Source organism: Diplotaxodon limnothrissa, linkage group LG1 (assembly GCF_057381915.1).
Source record: "Diplotaxodon limnothrissa isolate DT_005_m linkage group LG1, D_limnothrissa_male_GT1.1, whole genome shotgun sequence".
NCBI lineage: Eukaryota > Metazoa > Chordata > Actinopteri > Cichliformes > Cichlidae > Diplotaxodon > Diplotaxodon limnothrissa.
This window is the reverse complement of record NC_140596.1, coordinates 41918817-41940155: the sequence shown is the minus strand read 5'-3', so window position 1 is coordinate 41940155 and position 21339 is coordinate 41918817. Positions and strand designations below refer to the sequence as shown.

General features: G+C 41.7%; 1 protein-coding gene across 1 annotated transcript in view; it reads left to right on the top strand.

Moving 5' to 3' along the window:
• ankdd1a (ankyrin repeat and death domain containing 1A) overlaps window positions 1-20227 on the top strand; it is a 34400-nt gene extending 14173 nt beyond the window's left edge. The window contains exons 3-15 of the mRNA XM_085358809.1: window positions 1387-1485; window positions 2764-2862; window positions 2996-3100; window positions 5029-5127; window positions 6191-6289; window positions 11312-11410; window positions 11495-11593; window positions 12062-12160; window positions 12260-12358; window positions 14727-14822; window positions 18021-18213; window positions 19840-19971; window positions 20166-20227. Of these exons, the coding sequence (XP_085214935.1) occupies window positions 1387-1485; window positions 2764-2862; window positions 2996-3100; window positions 5029-5127; window positions 6191-6289; window positions 11312-11410; window positions 11495-11593; window positions 12062-12160; window positions 12260-12358; window positions 14727-14822; window positions 18021-18213; window positions 19840-19971; window positions 20166-20227 (1380 nt within the window). The remainder of the gene's footprint in view (window positions 1-1386; window positions 1486-2763; window positions 2863-2995; window positions 3101-5028; window positions 5128-6190; window positions 6290-11311; window positions 11411-11494; window positions 11594-12061; window positions 12161-12259; window positions 12359-14726; window positions 14823-18020; window positions 18214-19839; window positions 19972-20165) is intronic.
• Window positions 20228-21339: the final 1112 nt, after the last annotated feature.

Genomic DNA, 21339 nt, shown 5'->3' with positions numbered 1-21339 from the left:
TTGAACAGAGGCGGGGCTTACGACACCAACTCTCTGCCATCTATAATCCAGTTTTGAGATCCCTCCCCAGACGCCTTAACGCCCACTCACATCCTGGACCATCTGATCTCAGGAATTCGCATGATAAGGTGGGGCCAGGTTTCACAATGAACACACCCAAAACCCTGGCTGATTGGGACCCACACCCAGTTTCACACCTTGGCTCAGGCGATTAGAGGATCATCAGGGGGTCCTTTTGTCCCTCTGTGGGGGGAAACTCCCACTGGGTTTATATCTGGGACTCTCCACCATTTGACCTTAGAACTGAAGAAGCTTCTCGGATGAGAGGTGAAACGTCTTCAAGCAACTTAAAGAAGTCCAGACGCTGTTCTTTGCAAGCTCCTTTGACTTGTACAAAATGTTTCTGCACCATGTTTTTTGAAATGTATATTTGTTATTTACAACCGGTTCGATCCTGGTCGTTGTGTCCTTGGGCAAGACACTTTACCCTACCGCCTACTGGTGTTGGCCAGAGGGGCCGATGGTGCGATATGGCAGCCTCGCTTCTGTCAGTCTGTCCCAGGGCAGCTGTGGCTACAACTGTAGCTGCCTCCACCAGTGAATGTGAGAGTGAATGAATAGTGGAATTGAAAAGGACTTTGAGGGTCTCAAAAAGCGCTATATAAATGCAATCCATTATTATTATTATTATTATTATTATTATTATTATTATTATTAAGCAGAGAAGCCCAGACCTCCTTCTCCCCAGACACTTTCTCCAGCGTGTCCTGGGTCTGCCCTGGGACCTCCACCCAGTGGGACATGCCCGGAATACCTCACCCAGGAGGCACCCAGGAGGCATCCTTGTCAGATGCCCGAACCACCTTAACTGGCTCATTTTGATGTGGAAGCATAGCGGCTCTACTTTGAACCCCTCCCGGATGGCTGACCGTAATCTTGTTCTTTCACTACCCAAAGCTCATGTCCTTAGGTGAAGGTGGGGATGTAGATCGGCCGGTAAATTGAGAGCTTGGCTTTTACACTCAGCTCTCTCTTCAGCACAACAGACCGGTACAGCGTCCGCATCACTGCAGCCAATCCATCTGTCGATCTCCCCTCACTTGTGAACAAGACCCGAGATACTTAAACTCCTCCACTTGGGGCAGTAACTTGTCCGTTACCCAGAATGGGCACTCTACCCTTTCCCAGCTAAGGACCACGGCCTCAGACTTGGGTGTCCTGATTCTCATTCCTGCCGCATCGCACTCAGCTGCCACAAGAACGAATGAATGAGCTCAAAGGAATTATTATGGACAAGTGATTTTAATCCAAAATGTCAGCACTAACAAACAAGAAATACGCTGTGCTGTTATTGTCTTTTGTGTGTGTGTGTGTGTGTGTGTGTAGGTAGGCCGAAAAGCACTGCACTGGGCAGCAGGAGCTGGGAATGAACAGGCTTTGCGTCTCCTACTGGAGCATGATATGGACATTAATGAGACTGACAGTGTAAGTAAACTTGAACTGATACAAGAACAATTTCTCACTTCCTTAGTTACAAAATTCCTTTGTAAGTTCAAGGGGGAAGCTGAAAGGGGATTGTATTCTGTTACAGATGTGGATAAAGACAGCGGCACACACCTGTTCCTGTTACAGTTTGGTTCGGTGCATTCATAGTTGGAACATTGTGGGGTTGTCGGCATAGGCTAGTCTGTGCATGCATGCAGATGTTGCGCTCATGCGGACCCTACTAGTCTCGCAAACGTGGTAACGATAACACGCCCATAACACCATTCCTTGATATGGGGAATAACTCACTGTGGATTTGTATTGTTGCTGAAGTTATTTTACCCTGGGTTTTGCTGTCAGTCTGATACATCTACCACACTAATTAACACTAATTAAATTGATATTTAGTTCATAATGGGTAGTGACATTTTTAGAATAGTTAGAATTATAGCTAGTAGCTTTGTCTGTGAATAGCCCTACAGCCATATCCTGCTTGTAAGCCCATGTGTACAATAAGAATTCAGTAATCTAACAGTTAGCTAAAAAACATGCCTTCAGTTGAAATGGTTGAGGGTAGTTCCCATACTCACCTGACATGCTCGAATCCACTGTGTCTTCCAATGAGCAGCCACACCAATGTTTGCCAAAGTTGTTCAACTGGTAGTCATACATCAGTATTCCCCTGCATTGGTTCTGGTTTTCAGGGGGTACCATCAGTTGTCAGACACTGGGGGTCATTTGGCTGTCTGTTTTCTCTGTATTATTGTAGGGTCTTTACCTTTAAATATAAAGTGACTTGCAGCAACTGGTTATGTGATTTGGCACTATATGAATAAAACTGAATTGAAAATAGAATTGCTATACCTTGTGAAAACCATCATTTAACATAATCTTAGAGAAATTTGACAATGATGGGTTTGTTATGCTGTCTGTGCATGCAAAGAGCCAAAGTTGTGTTAGCAACATAATGCAGTTGTTTCTGTCCTGGATGCAGTTTCCATCTTACTGTCACGGTCTTGTCCTTTTTGTGCAATAAGAATAATAGCAATGTACATATACAAACTGTGGACTGTGCCACTATTTTCGTCCTCCAGCACACACTAAATTCAGCTGATTGTAGCGCAAGTGCAACTGGAATCGATAGGCAGGCAGACTAAATTCCAAGGAATTAAACTACTGGGAACCAGTCTTCTAATAGAACCGGTTTTTGATTCCCATTCCTATGTCAGACATTTTTCTCTGTGTTCTGATTCATTAGTTTGTAAATATCGTCCACAGTTTGGGATGAATGCTCTGCTTCTGGCATCCTGGTTTGGTCACCTAAACATCCTACAGATCCTGGTGTCCTGTGGAGCCAAGCTCAACTCTGAAAACAAAGTAAGAGCTGCCATATTTCATTGAACTGTTAAAAAATCTGAATTTAACAGGGTTTCTTTTTTTTTTATTGGGTTGCAATGCAACTTATTTATAACAAGGTTATTGTCTTGACCTGATATCCTTTTCATCTTAGGACGGTCTGAATATGCTGCACTGTGCTGCTCAGCGAGGACACATCAGAGTATTGGAGTTCATCTTGGCGCACCTAGAAGGCATCAGTCTAGATGGAGTTGAAAAGGTGACGGACTACTAGCTTTACAGAGCAATTTTGTACTAACTGAGTCATAAAAAGAACAAACACTTCCTTTCTTTTCTCATCTCCTAGCAAAAAATTATTTGCGCAAAATACACTGCCCCCCAAAAAGGAACATTTTCAAAACATAAAATCATGTTGGATATCTATACTGATATGGACTAAGTAATGTGCTAGGAATAAAGGATGCCACGTCACTTAATGGAGTGGAAGTGAAAGTCAAAATATAAAAAATGATGCCCTCACATATTATTTTTTCAGTGGTGTAAAACTTGTTCAGAAAGTTTTAGCAGTTAAATATAATCCTACTGTGGTGGACCACTGGAGGCTCGACTCACACCCAGTTCTGAGGAAGTGTTGTTGCTGTGTTTTGGAGGGAAAAGTATTCAGTTGTGTGGTAATGAGTAATACATGAGGAGTGTTAGTCAAGAGCCCTCGTGTCGCCTGTGTTTACCTCCACATTGGTGACCCCTGACTCAAGCATGCTGCAGCCTGATGGTGGCACCGGCTCCGCTCTGGATGCATCAGCGGCTGCCAGACCTCTGCCTCCTGCTGCAGCTGCCTTTGCCAAAAGTCCGTGCCAAGTCCGTGCCAAAAGTCCGGCAGCTCAAGCGCCACGCTTGAGCTGCCGGACTTTTGGCTTCACGATCCCCCGTCGTGGTTCGTGCACATGGAGGCTTAGTTCGCTCTTCGTGGCATCTTGGCTGACGACGACACGAAATATCACTATGTGGTGGCCTTGCTCGACCCGCTAGCCACCCGTCGTGCATTGACTCTCCTCTGGGACCCAAGGGAAATACACCGCCCTTAAGGACCTGCTTCTTCGGCGCTATGCCCTTTTTGACGCAGAGCGAGCCGAAAAGCTCCTCTCCCTCTCAGGCCTGGGTGGCGGTACGGCTCTGGAACTGATGGAGCACATGCTATCCTTGCTTGGACTGGACAACAGGGGATTCCTCTTCGCTCTTCGCCCACATCTTCTTCCGACAGCTGCCGGTAGCCGTGAGACCCAGCCTCGCCAACTCTCCGCTCCTGGGTGCGAACGATTATCGCTCCCTGGCTGAGGTAGCGGATCGTATTCTCCTGCCTCGCCGGCGGCACCTTCCACTTCCCCGCCGACCTGCCCCGGAGCATCCCACCCTTTGCTTATGGCAGAGATCGTGGCGCAGCGGCGCCGTGGACAGGACCTCTGTTTCTACCATCAGCGTTTTGGCGCCAGAGCGGGCCGCTGCCTGCTGCCTCATGCTTTTCCGTCCCCGGGACACGGGCCCCGCCAGCACACAGTAGCGGCCGCGACCGCTGGTGACAAAGAAAAACGGCTCTTCATAGAAGACTCGCGGTCCAGGAGATGTTTCCTGGTCAATTAGCTCTAGATTCCCTTCCAAATTCGACCCCTTCCAGTTTGCCTACTGGCAAACTCACTCCATTGAGGATGCCATCTCCTTGGCTCTGTACCGGAACCTTGCACACCTGGAGAAGAATACCATCATCCCACAGCATCTGGTAGGCAAACTGGGAGACCTAAGCTTTAGCCCATCACTATTGAATCCGGTACAAAGCGCTTTGAGTGCTTTACTACTTAGCTGACCAGATCAACATCCCAGAAATTTTATTTAGTTGATGCTATACTCAGATTAAGTGTTTCCTTAAATGTTTGAGCAGTGTATAAGCAGTATATCAATAAATCAAGCTGAAAATGAATGGAATTTTTATTATATGGATATTAATGGAATTATTATATCTTGTTTGTAATAATAATAATACTAATGCATACTTTATTGATCCCTGTGGGGAAATCCCGCTCTGCATTTAACCCATTCACTCAGTGAAGCACTCAGTGAAGCACTCAGTGAAGCACTCAGTGAAGCACTATTGTATACACTATATGTAACATATGTGTATGTCTTTCTGCTCAGTCAGGGAAGACAGCTCTACACCTAGCTGCTGAACATGGACAGCTTGAAGCAGTTGAATTTCTGATTGGAATGGGTTACATGCCTGGTTTGAAGGACAAGGTACACACACACACACACACACACACACACACACACACACACACACACACACACACACACAACCCCGTTCAGCTATCTTAGTGAGGACCTTCATTGACATAATGCTTTCCCTAGCCCCTTACCCTAACCATTAAATATGAATGCCTAACCCTAACCCTTACCCTATACCTAAACATAACCTAATTGTAACCCTGACACTAAAACCACATTTTGAGCCTCAAAAATGCCTTGAAATGCCTTCAAATTTGTGAGGACCAGGTTGTGTGTCCTCACAAGTGACTGTTGGTTCTCACAAGTATAGCAGAATGCAGATTTCGGTCCTCACAAAGATAGCTAGACATGGACACACATACACACACTTTGAATCAGCAGATGTGTTTAGCCATACAAGCAGAAGCTGTGCAAAAAAGCTTTGTTAGGCTCTCCCATACTTCTGCCAAGGTAATTTGTGCTGAGCAGCAGCCAGCATTTCAGAGTTTTGAAACTGACTTGAAAAGATGTGTTGAAATGTTTATAAAAACAAGGCCAAGTGAGAACCATGACTATTTACATTGTAGATTCTCAATGAAGGCATCAGAACTATGAATGAACACACATGGAATTATGAAGTAAACGAAAAAGTGAGAAATAACTCAAAACATTTTTTATATTGTATATTTTGATTCAGATCAAAACAGCCACCCTTTGCTTTAATTACTGCTTTGCACACTGTTGGCATTCTCTGGACGAGCTTCATGTGGTCATTACCTGAAATGGTTTTCCAACAGCCTTGAAGGAGTTCCCAGAGATGCTGAGCACTTGTTGGTCCTTTTGCCTTCACTCTGCGCTCCATCTCATCCCAAACCATCTCCACTAAGTTTAGGTCAGGTGACTGTAGAGGCCAGGCCATTTGGTGCAGCGCACCATCACTGTCCTTCTTGGTCAGATAGCCCTTACACAGCCTGGAGGTGTGTGAAAAATAAATGATGGTCTAACTAAACGCAAACTGGATGTGATTTGTGTATATATATATATATATATATATATATATTAGTTATTATATATTGTTATGTCTGGATTACAGAAAGAAAACACGCCTATGCACCTAGCAGCAAGCAAAGGGCACGCAGAGATCCTACAGAAGATCCTAGAGACTGGTGTCAGTGTGGATAAAAGGAATATAGTAAGTATGATGATGAGCCTGTACACTTAAAGGGGTATGTTCAGAAACATTTACGAATCCTTCTCTTTTGTACATGTTTATTCATTTTAAGCGGTATAAATTACATTTTCTATCAGCCCACAGTGAAAAACCCATAATGACGATGTTAAAACGTGTCTTAGTAAATCTAGAATATTTCTTAAAAAACACAAACCAACATTTTTTAAAAACATGTCAGAAATACTACTCTCACTAGATGCGGAGAAGGCCTTTGACAGGTCGAGTAGGTTTCCTCTTCTCGACCCTGTCAAAGTTTGGCATAGGCCCTAATTATATTTCCCTTGCTAAGCTGCTTTACACAAAACCTCGGTTAACACAAATAATATAACTTCTAGTCCTTTCCTCCTCCACCGCTCTACAAGACAAGGGTGCCTTCTGTCCCCATTGCTATTTTCACTTGTCATAGAACCTCTCGCCATTCAATTACGCTCTACAAAGGATTATAAAGGAATAAGGAGATTTGGTGTAGAACATAAGGTGTCTCTCTGTGCAGATGATTTGTTACTATATATCACTGACCCTACTAAATCATTGCCAAAAATTCTGACAGTTTTAACTGAATTTGGGAAAATTTCTGGATACAAAATCAACCTAACAAAAAGCATATTGTTTCCTGTTAGTTCTTTAGAAAAGTTAGATAGTGCTACATTGACTTTGTTTCCTTTTACCGTCTCAAATACTTTCAAATATCTTGGAATAACTGTAACCCGTGAATTCTCTGGCCTTTTCAAACTTAATTTTATTAATTTATACCATCAAACTGAACAGAACTTGGAAAGACTGTCTAAACTGCCCATCTCGCTTGCTGGACGAGTAAATATCATTAGGATGAGCACTTTACCCAAATTTTTATTTTTGTTTCAATGTATCCCAATATTGATCACAAAAACTTTTTTCAAGAAAATAGACCAGTTAATCTCTCAGTTTATCTGGAACAAGAAGACACCCAGAATGAAAAAGACATTTCTCCAAAGACCCAAGATTACAGGAGGAATGGGGTTGCCTTGCTTTCAGCTCTGTTATTGGGCCTGTAACATACGTTGTATGTCATTCTGGGGCGGGGAACATAGACCTGATTGGGAACGGATGGAAAGTATGACTTTTTTCTCTAATACTCTTAAATCTTTGGTTCATTCAAACTCAGATCTGGGTAAGCATAAATGTAAAAATCCGGTAGTGTCTGACTCACTAAAAGTTTGGTCTCAAATTAGAAAGCATTTTCATTGGCGTCAATGTTCAATCTTTACACCATTAATTCATAATCAAGCATACACATTGTTCTCAGGATCCACATTCCAGTTATGGACTTCCAAAGGGATACACACAATCAAGGATCTGTTTATTGATAATCTCTTTCCTTTGTTTCAACAACTTCAGCAAAAAATTTTCCATAGAAAAAGATTTTTTCAAGTATTTACAAATACGTCATTTTATTAAAGAAACGTTTCCATCCTTTCCCAATGAACCACAAAAGCTAGTTTCAGATGATCTGTTCCCGATGAAACCGCTAAAGAAAGGAGCTATTTCCAGGATCTACAACCAACTTTCGCAAATAGACAGTACAACTACATTGGATCACTTGAGAAACAGTTGGAGTGAGGAACTGGGTACTAACATCACTGAAGATCAATGGACCAAAGCACAAGAACTGGTTCACTCCACTTCTGTCTGCTGCAGGCACGGACTGCTACAATGTAAGGTCCTGCATAGGCTCCATCTGTCAAAACTGAAGGTTTCAAGGATGTTTCCAGGGGCTGACTCAAGATGTGATCGATGTGGCCAGAATTCTGCCTCACTGTGTTTGGACATGTCCCAGCATCGCCACCTACTGGTCTAAAATATTTAAAACATTGTCTGATATTTTTAAAAAAACAGCTCCCCCCAGACCCAGTAATGGCACTTTTTGGTGTAGCTACAGTTAAATACTTAAATAACAAACAAATTCATGTTTTGAGCGTTAAAACATTGCTTGCAAGACGCCTTATACTTCTGAATTGGAAAAATAAAGCCCCCCCAACTCACTCTGCTTTGTTAAGAGACACAATGTATCATTTACAGTTGGAGAAAATTAAGTTTTCATTGAGAGATCATGTTAAACGGTTTTATGTAATTTGGCAGCCCTTTATAGATTACTTTAATAAGTAAGCTGGGAGGGATGGCCTCCTCCCATATCTGCTCCAAGTTTATATATATTGGTCTGGGCAGGTGTATTGTTCTTTTTTTCCCCTCTCTCTCTTTCTCCTTTTTTTGGGTTTTTTTTTGTTTTGTTTTTTTGTATATATATACTCATTTAGGTATATAAATATGTATGTATAGACATAGATGTGTGATTGTTTATATAATGGTAATTATATTTTATGTATGTTTCACGCTAATAAGAAAAATAATAAAAAGATTAAAAAAAACCATGTCAGAAATCTTTACATATGTTCTATTGATAAGTCTCATTTCCAACCTTATGAATGTATCCTGAAATAACGGCAGCATTGCTAGGAATTGCTTCTGCTGATTGTAGTTTCTTAAGGTAAACTATCCTTCAGCCTCATCCCACACACATGCTGGTTCAGTTTTCCACAAGAAATTCTGTTTGTTCTTTAGTTACTTCTGTTATTTTTACTAGTTAGTCAACAGACATATTACAAGGTTTACAATTATTGTAAGAAGTAGAAAATATACCCTATGCTTTTGTTAGACTCATTCCCATACACTCCCATGGAAACTCCCACACAGTTTCTAATATAAAATGTCTTAATGCATGCTCAAGCATCCAGGTAAGGAAATTTCAAAAAGTTGATTCTGTTCATCTGGATGTAGTGTTTTCAGTGGAAGAAATGTTTTGTCACTCATCCAAGGCACCTAAAAAAGCTCCAGCCGATCCAGGAAAGAAGGTGAAACTGCCGTCTAAGCAAAAACCCTTAGTGATCCCGTATGTATCAGGAGTATCAGAACAATTGGGGCGATCGTGGCTCAAGAGTTGGGAGTTCGCCTTGTAATCAGAAGGTTGCCGGTTCGAGCCCCGGCTTGGACAGTCTCGGTCGTTGTGTCCTTGGGCAAGACACTTCACCTGTTGCCTACTGGTGATGGTCAGAGGGCCTGGTGGCGCCAGTGTCCGGCAGCCTCGCCTCTGTCAGTGCGCCCCAGGGTGGCTGTGGCTACACCGTAGCTGCCATTACCAGTGTGTGAATGTGTGTGTGACAGGATATGTAAAGCGCTTTGGGGTCCTTAGGGACTAGTAAAGCGCTATAAATACAGGCCAGGCCATAATTGAGACACATTTTTTTCTAAACACAGAGTTACTATGGCTTTTAAACCCCAAAACACACTGTGCCAAAAATTGGTTCCACCAACACAAATAGAATAATATAGTGTTCGCTGTTAAGTGCCAGGAGGTTTGCCATGATTTGTACATCTGGGAAACCAAACAAGGTTGCATGGCAATTATCTTGGGGCAAGATAGTAACCCCAAGTTTCTCTCAGATGCATCCAGCGCGCGAAGAATGTGTGTGAACATTAGATAAAAAGGACTTACATAGAAAGCGCTATACAAATACAGGCCATTTACCATTTACCAAAGAGCATGTGCGAATGGGTGTGAGTCCATTTACCATTTACCGTTACCATGATAGTTTACTTGTTATGCACCCCTAAGAGTACCGAAGAAAGAGCCCATACATCTCTATGACAACCGTGTGCCCACCCCTGAAGCCACCCATTCTGCCATCCCAAACCAATCCCACCATCAAGAACAGCGTCCCACAGGGAGCAAGGCTTTGCAAGCCATAGACCCAGATGAACGGATGCCCCCCAGATCCAGCACCTCTGGACAGGGTGCAGGAAACAGGGTTGTTATAAAGGGTTTAACAGAAGTGTTGCATTAATTGTTTAGGAATTATAGAAATTTTTATACTCTTTTAAACCTTTGAGGCTCAAAAGCATTTGGATACATGGCTGCCAAGCAGTTTTGTGGCCATTTAAGACTTTTCCCATAATTATTCTATCAGTAATTAAGCAGAGATATAGAGATAAGTGTTGAACTTACATTTAGTAGATGTCCAGTGAAACCCTTTGTATGAGGTCCAAAGAGATGCTGACACAAGCGAAGGCTAAGATTGAACAAATTACAGAAATTGTAATTGCCAAAACACTTGTGTACCTAACTGTGTGTTGTGTTGCAGACCAGAGCAGCCTTATGATGTCCAGAACCTTAAAGAAGGGTGAATCCTATCAATCAGTGGGTCCTGCCACTGAAGCATTTTTCTTGTTTTCTTTTTAGCCATCCACTCACCCATTCAGGGTCATTGATGGGCTGGAGCCTATCTCACCTCCATGGGGAGAGATGCAGGGTATACCTTGAACAGTCTGCCAATCTGTTACAGTGCTAACACAGAGAGGCAGACAACCATTTACACTTGGCATTGGGTAGCTGTTTACTGGAACACTTAATATGAGTTTTAAGGAGATGTTGATGAAGCAACAGAAGCCATCATTAAATGAAAAACTAAATAAACATATCAGAGAGAGATTAAAAAGTTTTATGAGGAGCCAAAATAACATTTGGGACATTTTCAACCAGAAGGAATATACTAGCCAGCTCAGACAGTTTACAACAAGGTGTACACCACTGGTTACGCTCAAGAACAGGAAGACCAGATTTGAATTTGCCAAAAAATAAAAGAACTTTCACAGCATGGGGAAAAACTATTAGTAATGTTAGTTTATGTGGTTTCCTCAGTAAACTGGGTGAGGTAGCTGACTCCTAATCACAGCGATTTCTCTAGTTTCAAGTAGCCTGGCCCTTTGACCCAGGACCTGTTGGCCTTGCAAGACCCTTCTAAGCAAAAATGATTCCTACTCACCAAACTCTTGGGATCACTCAAGCATTTTGAACCTGAAAAAACACATTTCTTCATGCTTGTGAATAATAAGCTTTAAACTGTAAAAACCTTTGACCTTGATTGTACCTGTTGTATTGTGTTGTTGTAGGATGATCTCACACCATTGCACACGGCAGCTGACGGAGGTCACTATGAATGCGTTAGACTTCTGCTGGATTCTGGCTGTAATGTCAATGCACAAACTAATGTATGCTTGTTTACTTAAATATGCAATTCAAGAGTGGGTTGGCAGTGTTATTTTCATGAATTAATATTTATCTTCTGTCTGTAGAGAAAAATGAATGCTCTCCATTATGTGGCACAGCATGGTCATGACAGAGAGGCCAGCTTGCTGCTGAAGGCAGGAATCAATGTAGATGCTATAAACAATGTAAGCACTGTTAGCTATCTCCGGAAAAAAATAATTATGATAATTCTTTTAAAGTACCCATATGCAAAAGAAATAGAAGAAATTTATAAAAGACTTGCATAAGATTTGGCTTACTTCATATAAGGCTTATATGATTTACTCATGAAAGTGGCCACTTTCTCATTACTTTCATATATTGTTTTAGTAAGTATCCAAAACAAGTTTCATTTATATAATTTATCAAAGGATCTTATATCTGTTTTCACTCTTGTATGCTTTTCACACAAGTTTCACATAACACAAAGCTTTATAAGATTTATATATATCTTTTCCATATGGGTATTCTTACACAGTGGTATGTTAGCATGTTAGCATTTTGGTGCATAAAATGAAGAAGAAATCTAAAATTAGGCAGTAAACACTTGTAAACGTTTTAAAAGTTAATATCATAGAGAGCAGCTTTTTAATACCTGTTTCTCTTTGAAACAGCAACACTGCACACCACTCCACCTGGCTGTTTTCAACAATCACACAAAAGTTGTACGATTGCTTATCGATGCTGGCAGCAACCTGAATGCCACTGACATTGTAAGTACAAAGTTCCACAGCCACATGAACACAATGCATAATAAAATGTCCTATAATACAGTAATTTTACTTAATGGTTGTCTGTCATGTGGGCGACAGAGGCAGCAGACCGCACTACACATTGCCTCAGAACATGGCTGGCATGACCTGGCTGAGATGATGCTGATTTCTAGAGTTAGTCTCAGTCTAACTGATAAGGTACCACACACAGCTTCACACAGAATATTATGTACACTGCTCAAAACAATAAATGGAGTACTAAAGTCACACATCAGACCTTAAAAAATATTCATGTTACTTTGACGTACGTTTTGAAATTCATTGAAAACAAGAAGGGGTCAGGGGTCACAAAGGTCAGTGAAAACCATAATCATCAGCCTTTTGAAGGCTGGATGAGATGGTGGATGGTGGTGGGGGGATCTCCTCCCAGATTTGGATGAGGGATTCAGGTGTGTGAAACATGAGGGCCAGGCAGTGACATCAGTGTCTTCATCATTATATAATTGCCAGGTCACTGGGTATTGCCCTGCAACACAAACCCAGGACCGAGTGCATTAAGACAAGCTCTGAGGATTTCATCCCAGCAGTACAGGGTACTGTTGGCTAGCATGGTTAATGATAAAGGAGCTTTACACAACATAATTTACCAATTCAAACCTGCATACACACAATTCTATCTAGCATTCACACTGCGATGAACTTTCAGCTCTGGCCTGTCTCCTACTATCTGCTCCTCACTCTTCAGACTGTGCTGGGAAACACAGGCTACGTCCACACTAAAATTTGAAAATGGTGTTTTTGTCTGAAAACGTTCCGCGTCCACACTATCGTTTTCAGTCGTTTTCACAGAGTTGTGCGTCCACATTGAAACAGCCGAAAACGCTTCCGTTCCAGTCCTGCGCATGCGTGAAACGCAAGAAGATTCGGCCTGCCTCATTTCCGTCTGCCATTTATTTACTTTTCCGGCTCTTTGAAACGTCGCGGCAAATGTTGAGGAAAAGCACCGAGTTTTTTAAATGGACTAACAATGAGCTGGAGTTGTTGCTGCGAGTAACACAAAAGTACAAAGTTGCAAAAGCGAGTGAGAGTTAAAGAATTTGAAGAAAAGCTCTGGAGCACGTACAGACTGATATTAATCTTTAATAGCGCTGTCAAAACTGAGAGCAAACAAAACAAACGCTGTATAATGCCCTCCGCTATCTTAGTTTGATTGGTCACATGACTACATCACATCACTAAAATGTGTCATCGTTTTTGAAAAGGCTCGGGATTCGCTGTCCACACTGCAACACGAAAACGGCTTTGGATAGCGTTTTCAAAACGCTGCGTTTTCCTTCACCGAAAACGGCGTCTCAGTGTGGACATGGCCACAGTGTAACCTGGATGTGCTGCAGGTACTCTCTCATCAAACCAGTACTGACGAGGATATCAAAAAGCAATTCTAGGAGAGAATAATGGTCTGTCCCATCACCTGCAGAATCATTTACTTTATGGAGATTGTCTTGGAACTGTAAGAGCAGTTTGGCGAGGAAGAACAGCTAGCAGGTCCAGCGAGCATGTGGTGTGGAGGTTAGCTGGATAACTCAAAGTCAGTCAGTTAAATCGAACAACACATTTATTTGATGTTAGCAACATAAGACCATACAAGCCAAGTCTCCACGGCTCTACTCTGTCCGTACGTACATGTGCGGAGATGGGTAGTCACCGGCGCCAGCCCGTTACAAAGGTATGGTTTCTCTCAGAACAGACACACAAGCATGTAATGGCTGCCACACTATACTCACACACCCACTACGAGACTCCCCCAACTACTACAGTTGTTAAAAGTCCGCTTGTTCATTGTAACTGTTTATACTACGTTACCCATGATGCACCTCGGTATCTGTACTTCCGGTTGGGAACGTGTTCAGCGCAGTTCTGCACAGATGAGAGGTGTGTCGGAGGATAACGTATTTACTTGCATTCCTGTATGACCACACACACCCATATACACACTCACACCCCCTTTACCTGCATGTGAATACTGTAATGCCTCCCTACCAACGCTGTACATCCTGTTGATGTCATCTGCCACCTCCTTAGTAAAGTAGGGCAACCCCCTCTAGTGGTGCTATAACACAGTAAGGTTTGTCTTGGAACGTCTTCAGTACACCTGTTTGATTTGCACCAAAAAAAGGTGAAATTAATTGATTCACTTACACTTCCGAAGACGACAGCTTGATATCCGTAAAGTTTAACTTGTGGTTGATGATCAAGTGTTCCTTTACTTTTTTGAGCTGTGTATTTCACATTGTACACTAACAAATAAAAACAGTTTTCAGTTGGTGCATTGATCCTTCTATATCATATTAATTAAGATCTTTGTTACGCTAGTCTTAAGTAGAATATTTATCTTTTTTCACACCATTTGAAACCTTGATGCGTAGTTCACTTTTTCTTTGTCCGGACAAAGTTAATCTTGTAGCACAGCATCATGATAACTGTTTTAGTATAGATTCAGATCTATGACACTCATAGCTGTGTCTTCTAACAAAGCAATGCTTTTCTGGCCATCTAATGTACACAGCAGGGAAAAACATGTCTGGAAGTGGCAGCAAGAGGAAACCATGTCGTCCTGGTGGACATGATAATTAAAGCTGACCGTTTTTCTAAATGGGAGAAGGTAAGTGTTGCTAACGCTATATTAACACTAAATACACTCTCCTTATATGAAATCTGTGCTCATATTCGATAAATACATTTTCACTCTTTTCCAGCGTATCAGCACCCATGTCCTGTTGAGTTTTTCACATTATATACATATTAATTGTTTTGGATTTTGTAATAAAAAAAAAATCCTGGCATACAGGCATAGTTATAAAGAACGAGAACAACTCAGAGCATACACTATGACTAGGTCTCCAAGATGCTTAAAACATAAGAAATCAGGAAGGGGCATGTAAAGGAATTTCTTTTACTTATGTATTAATCACATTATTTTATTGTATGATGCCTTGGTGCCACTGGATTTTAACATGTCTCACACTCATACAGTAAGACAAATGGTGGGGGTGTAGTAAGGAAGTTGGGGGAAGCAGACGACTCCACAGGAAGAGTCTTTTGTGTCTTTGAGGACTCTGGGAGGCAGCAAGGGAGTGTGAAACAGCTGTGTACTGCCTTTTGTTCCTGGAGATATTTAACTGAGAGCCATGCTGGGCTCAGACTCTGCTGACCGTCTGTCCCGCGGTCATGCAGGGACTTCATCAAGCTTGGTTGTCTGTTCTTTGTGTGTTTGATTAAAGAATGTTAGCTACCGCTCACCGCTCGTCTGCAGGCTTTATTTAAATGGAAAACTTCCACAACAGCCAACAAAAAGCTTTTTGCTAAAAAAAAGATTCAGAGCAGAAGTTTTTTGCACTGCATTTTAAAATGAAAACCTATTGCATTTATTTACAATTAAAGACACAGAGCAGAAAGTGTGTTACTGTTTTACATCCACAGACACACAAGAAAAGAAGCAGGCAACATGAAGTCAAGTTATGGCAATTTTATTTGTGCATTTCAGTTTTTAAAAAACAAACAAACGTCCCAAGAAGAAGGATGGGGTGAAAGAAAGGTGGAGATTTTAACATTAGGAGGAAGAAACTATTGATGCTGCTGAGTCAGTTCTTTCTCAGCAGTCTGCTCCAGAATCCCCTCCTGTCCTCAGCTTGCTTTTCTTTTTCTTTTGCCTTCAGTTCGTTTAAGGTCTTGTTGAGCTGCTCCTCGGCATCTTTAAATTTTTCTTTCAGCTGCTGTTTGGCCAGTTTCCCTTTGTGTTTGAGGAGCTCTTTAGCTTCCTTTTTGTGCTTTCGTAGTTCTTTCAGTGCGTCTTTGCAGTCTTTCTTGGTCACCGTCATTTCTTTCTTGAATACCTTCACCTCAATTTTCTCTTCTGCAAGTTCTTCTTGCACTTTCATCAGTTCCTTCTTCATGTTTTCAGTGTGACTCTTTGTATCTTCCATTTCTTTCTTTGCTTCCTGTATTTTAATTTTCTCTTCCTCCAACACTTTTTGAGCTTCCAACAATTCTTTCTTCAAATTTTCAATCTCATTTTCTGCCTCATCTTTACGTCTTTTCTCCTCTTCAAGTTGTTGCTTTACATGCAGTAATTCCTTCCTTAGTGTTTCAGCTTCAGCCGTTACATTTGCAGCTTCTTGAGTTGCCAACTGCATTTTCCTTTTTTCCTCTTCAAAAGCTTCCTGCACCTCCTGTAATTCCTGCATCACATTTCCTGCCTCCTTCTTTGCAGTTTGATATTTATTGTTGGCTTCTTGTGCTGTGCTTTTCTCTTCCTCCAATGCTTTTTGAGCTTCCAACAGTTCTTTCTTCATCTTTTCATTCTCCTTTTCTGCCTGTTGTTTTCCCATTTTCTCTCCTTTAAGTTTGAGACCCACATGCAGTAATTCCTGCAATACTACATCAGTTTCAAACTTTGAATCTTTAGCTTCTCCTCTTGATTTTTCTGCCTCTTCTTTTAATTTGATATTTTCAGCCTGTATCATTTGAAGTTCTTCTTGCAGGTTAATCAGCTGTACTGAATTGTGAGGTGAAGCACTCGCCGATCCTCTTCTCGTTCTCCCCTGATTCATTTTGGCCTTTTAAACAAAGGAGCCAACGTTTTGTAGAGGAGTGAAGTGAAGTTTTCGATGTTTCTTCGTCAACTGTCGTTTGTCCTGCACAGAGATGCTGCTGTAGATGTGTCTCTAGCTGTGTCTGGATACAATGAAACATGCTGGAACTAAGTGCTTGTGTTGCACAGTTCTACTGAACATTCCATTTCATGCATGCTCCGCCCACATGGTCAGGAATGTCAGGTGCTGCATCGCCAAAGGCTGCTCCCGTTGCCTAGCAATAACAGCTGTTTACTTTTGGGGTCTGGTTCATTATTTAATAAAGAAAACATGTCCAAGTATTGGGTGCTGAGGCTCAGCGCATATTCTAGCCTGCTGTGTGGGTGGGCAGCTAGAAATCACTGGTGGGCAACATGAGTGAGGAGAAAACTGGAGCAGCCAAGCAGGGAGCTGCAGGTTGCTGGTTTGAGTCTCTGTTCAGATGCTGGTGTCTCCTCTCTCTGAGATGTCTGCAAACAGTCCCAGATAAAACAATAAGGATAATAAACAAACACGTGACTAAAATAACAGTTATGACTCTGATGTGTTTCATGTGTAGCAGGATGGCCTCTATACAGCAGTCGCTGCAAGCATCCACATCGCCACACTCACTTTTCTTTAAGCAGGCGTGCTGGGCTCCTCCTAAGGAAAGTTTGAAACTTCATTTCCTTCCTGCTGGTGAACTTTTTACCAAATATTTTCATCAAAGCTTCTCCATCACTGACAGGGATTGTTTGGATCTTCACACTCATCTCCACCAACCCTAAAAAATGAGTCTCACTTTGCTCATATAATGCCAGGAGTGTCTCCATATTCCACAAAAGTCTGTGCAAACATGTAACAGTATCCCATATTCATATGAATATTATTGATATTATAACAAAAGCTGTCACCAACACAATTGTCCCAAGTGCTTTTTTTATTAGTTATTGCAAATGCTTGATTGCAGTTCTTGCTAGATGACAAAACCACGTATTAGGTTTAGAAGGAAATGACTTTTGGAGGTAGCAAGGGAGTGTGAAGCTTAAGGTGTAAAACAGCTGTGTACTGCCTTTTGTTCCTGGAGAAGGTATTTAACAAACCAGCTAAGTATCTTGTAAATTCTTTGTGCTAGTTTTAAAAGCAAGAGGTACTGAGAGTTTGTTTTCTTTGTACATCATATGCATAAAACGTGATAACATCCTTTTAACTTCGAACGACTCACAAAACTTTCTCCCTGTTGAATTCAGGATCACGGGGGATGTGAGCAGGTAAGAAGACCTCTGAGCTTCAAACAGGACCATCAGCCAGAGACACAGCACTTCCGTTCTGTCTTATGGACCCTCGCCACAAAGCATCTGTGTTATGGGGAGTGGAAGATTCTCGCTCAGCATTGGGACTTTAGTGAAGCACATATACAAGCTATAGAACAACAGTGGACAGGTGAGCAGTGCTGAGTTCCTAAAAAAATTATTGACAGTTTTATTGCTATTTTTATTACCTTTTTTGTACTTGTTGGGTTTTTTCATATATATATATATATAAATCTTTACACAGGAAATCATACAAGTTTGAAAAACTGTAATATAAGGCCTGTAATGTCCAGAACCATAGAAGCACTGTTTCATGGGTCCAGTGATTTTATTGAAAATAAATTCTCAAATTTGGCACTGACTGATTCACTCTACAGCATTCTGAGTACCTGAGGTGATTAACTCTGGTCTAGGTCAATTTTAACCCAGATCAAGAATTCTTTCTACAATTCTACTACAACAAATGAACTACAGATCTATTTAGAATATATGGATAGTCTGACATGAGTAAATGGATGCTTAATCCTTAATATTTCAGAGAGCAGATGGTGTTGTTTTTCTTTTGGTTTTTTTACAACATCACTTTTTTGTAGAAAAACGTCTATTATCATACAATATCTTGTCTTATAATGATGACCTGAAGCACAACTACAACTGCCTATACCTGATACCTGAATCTTGGTTAACCAGAGAGATAAAAGCCAGGAGAATAAACCAGATGTTCTCCACTGAACTACCCAAAGTATAGTCTGAATGGCAGCAGAACAAAATGAGAACAGCCCCGCCAACGCTGGAGACAGAGCAATACTGAAGAGTATATGTAAGAAGGATGCAACACATAACAGAAATGCTCAGTGCCTAGTGGATCTAAGAGCAGACTGCAACAACCTCCCTGAAAGGATCCAGTAACCATCACAGTGGCAGACATGTCAAGCAGAGGGATTGGACAGCACCATTCCCTGCCATGTTTAACACCTACTGGATAGGGAAGCTAACAAGCTAACTCCATTAGCATCCTGCAGCACAAATGAACCAGGTGCTAATGGTTGAGACCCACCCGGAATGTCTAACCGAAGGCTGTCCTGATCCCCAAGGATCCCAAGAAGGGGCCGGTCCCATCCAACTACTGGCCAATAACTTGGCTAAACTGCCCACCAGATTGCCCTCCTCCTGAATGGTAGATACTGTACCTCCGTCCATCCAAACCCACACTTGTCCTTGTTGGACATAGTTGGATATAATTGCTAATCTTTCTCTTTGGGTAGATTGGTCCTCCAACCAAGAGCAGTCTCTCCAAGATGACAGCAGTTTGCAACATGGATTGTAATAAGTTTTTCAGCTTTTGTACACTGTTGCAAGAGTTACATTCTGGGCACAGCTTTTTTCTTTAATTCCAAATGCCAGATCTTTGACACCTTGCTTTTAAACTCTATTTGACTTTTAACCTGTTGAACCTTTTTTTTAATTTAAAGTTGAACTTTAAATAAAATATTAAATTATATAAAATAAAATATTGTTTCATTTTGTTGGAGCACTTAAAATGTAAGATATCAGGATGTCATTCAGCTTTGCTTACTGGCCAAGTACCTCGCTTGCTTAACGCTGGTCTGTGGTTACAATACAGACCCAGTGGACTATATGAACTAGTTAGTTACTGTGATTCTATAAATGTTCTGATGGTATAAGAACTGTCTACAGTGACTGTGTTTAACTAAAAGTTCAGATGGATAATGCTTGATATAAATCTAAATTGAAGGTAAGAAAAGCTTCAAAGATCATGGTCACCGGATGCTGTTAATCTGGCTTCATGGAGTGCTCGTAGCTGGAGAAAACCCTACCAAAGGCCTCTATGAGGGGTTGGTGGAAATCTCCCGGACAGATTTGGCAGGTGAGCTAATCAGGGAGGTCACTTCCTTTCACTGGTCAGACTATTTGTCAGTTTTAACAGTCATACAATATTAGTTAACAATATTTCTCCACAGAAAGACCAATAATGCCGTAAGACTGTTTTTCTGTTTGTTCACTGGAATGTGTCTACTTTTTTTTCTTTTCTCTGTTTTCCTCTTCTGGTTTGTTATCCAGAGTTCATCCGACAGAAGGCAAACTCCCAGACCAGCTCTCCTAAAATGTGCTGCGTAATGTGACGGCAACAAGTTTATGCTTATCATCGAGCTATTGTGTTAGCTTTGTTAAAACTTTCTTTATTTAAAGAAATAAAAATGTTATTTTCTATAAATAAAATTACATGATTTGAATTGTGAGTCACATAATGGTTTACATTTTTTAATGAAAGATAGGTGTGTAGCAGCCAGGGGAAAGTTGCTCTCTATTTATTTCTTTTTTTTTTGCCGTGCAATTTTGTCAGGTTTTCTCTACTGCAGCACTTGAACTGTGTTTACCTAGAAGGGCTGTAACAACAGCCTTGCAGTGCTGCAGATTTCCATGTGCTGCATCCCATGCCAGTTATCCACACACAAAGAAAGGACAAGACAAGCTGCCCCTAACCTACCCAAAATGCCCCACGCCTGCTGCTTAGGTGTGGGATTTTGCTTCCCCCAAAGGTCCTTGAGGTTCCTGAGATTCCCTAAAGCGCAGATCGTACCTCCCAACATGGGCCAGCTCGCTCCACATGATAGTGCATCCGAGGAGGCGTGGACCCCCCTGCGGAGGCGTGGACCCCCCCTGCGCATGGAGAGACCAAACCATGAAACTGGCGACTCCGGGCACTGGTACTCCATACTCCTTGCAGGCCCCCTGCATCCCAGACCCCAAACCCCAAGACCCTCACACCAACACTAGTTCACTGGATCTAAGACAGAGCCCAGCTCCTAACAAAAAGCGCCCCTCACAATGATGCTTTACAACACTGCATCTGATGTTTTGTGTTGCACTTGATGTTGTAAGGCTTGGATGCAGCTGCTTGGCCATATAAACCCATTCCATGAAGCCCTCTATGCACTGTTGTCGAGCTAATCTGTAGGCCACATGAAGTTAATATTTGCCTCTCTGCCCTTTGTCCTCCCCTCAAACTGGCTGTCACTCCCTAAGCCGTGGTCTGCTGGAGGTTTCTTCCTGTTAAAATGGAGTTCTTCCTCCACACTGACTCCAGGTGCTTGTTAACAGGGGCTCATCTTACTGTTGGGGTTTATTGTAGGGTCTTTATCTTAAACATAAAGCACCATGAGGCGACTGTTGTTTGGATTTGGTACTGTATAAACAAAATTAAAGTGACAGTCCAAAATAAAGTCATTTTAAT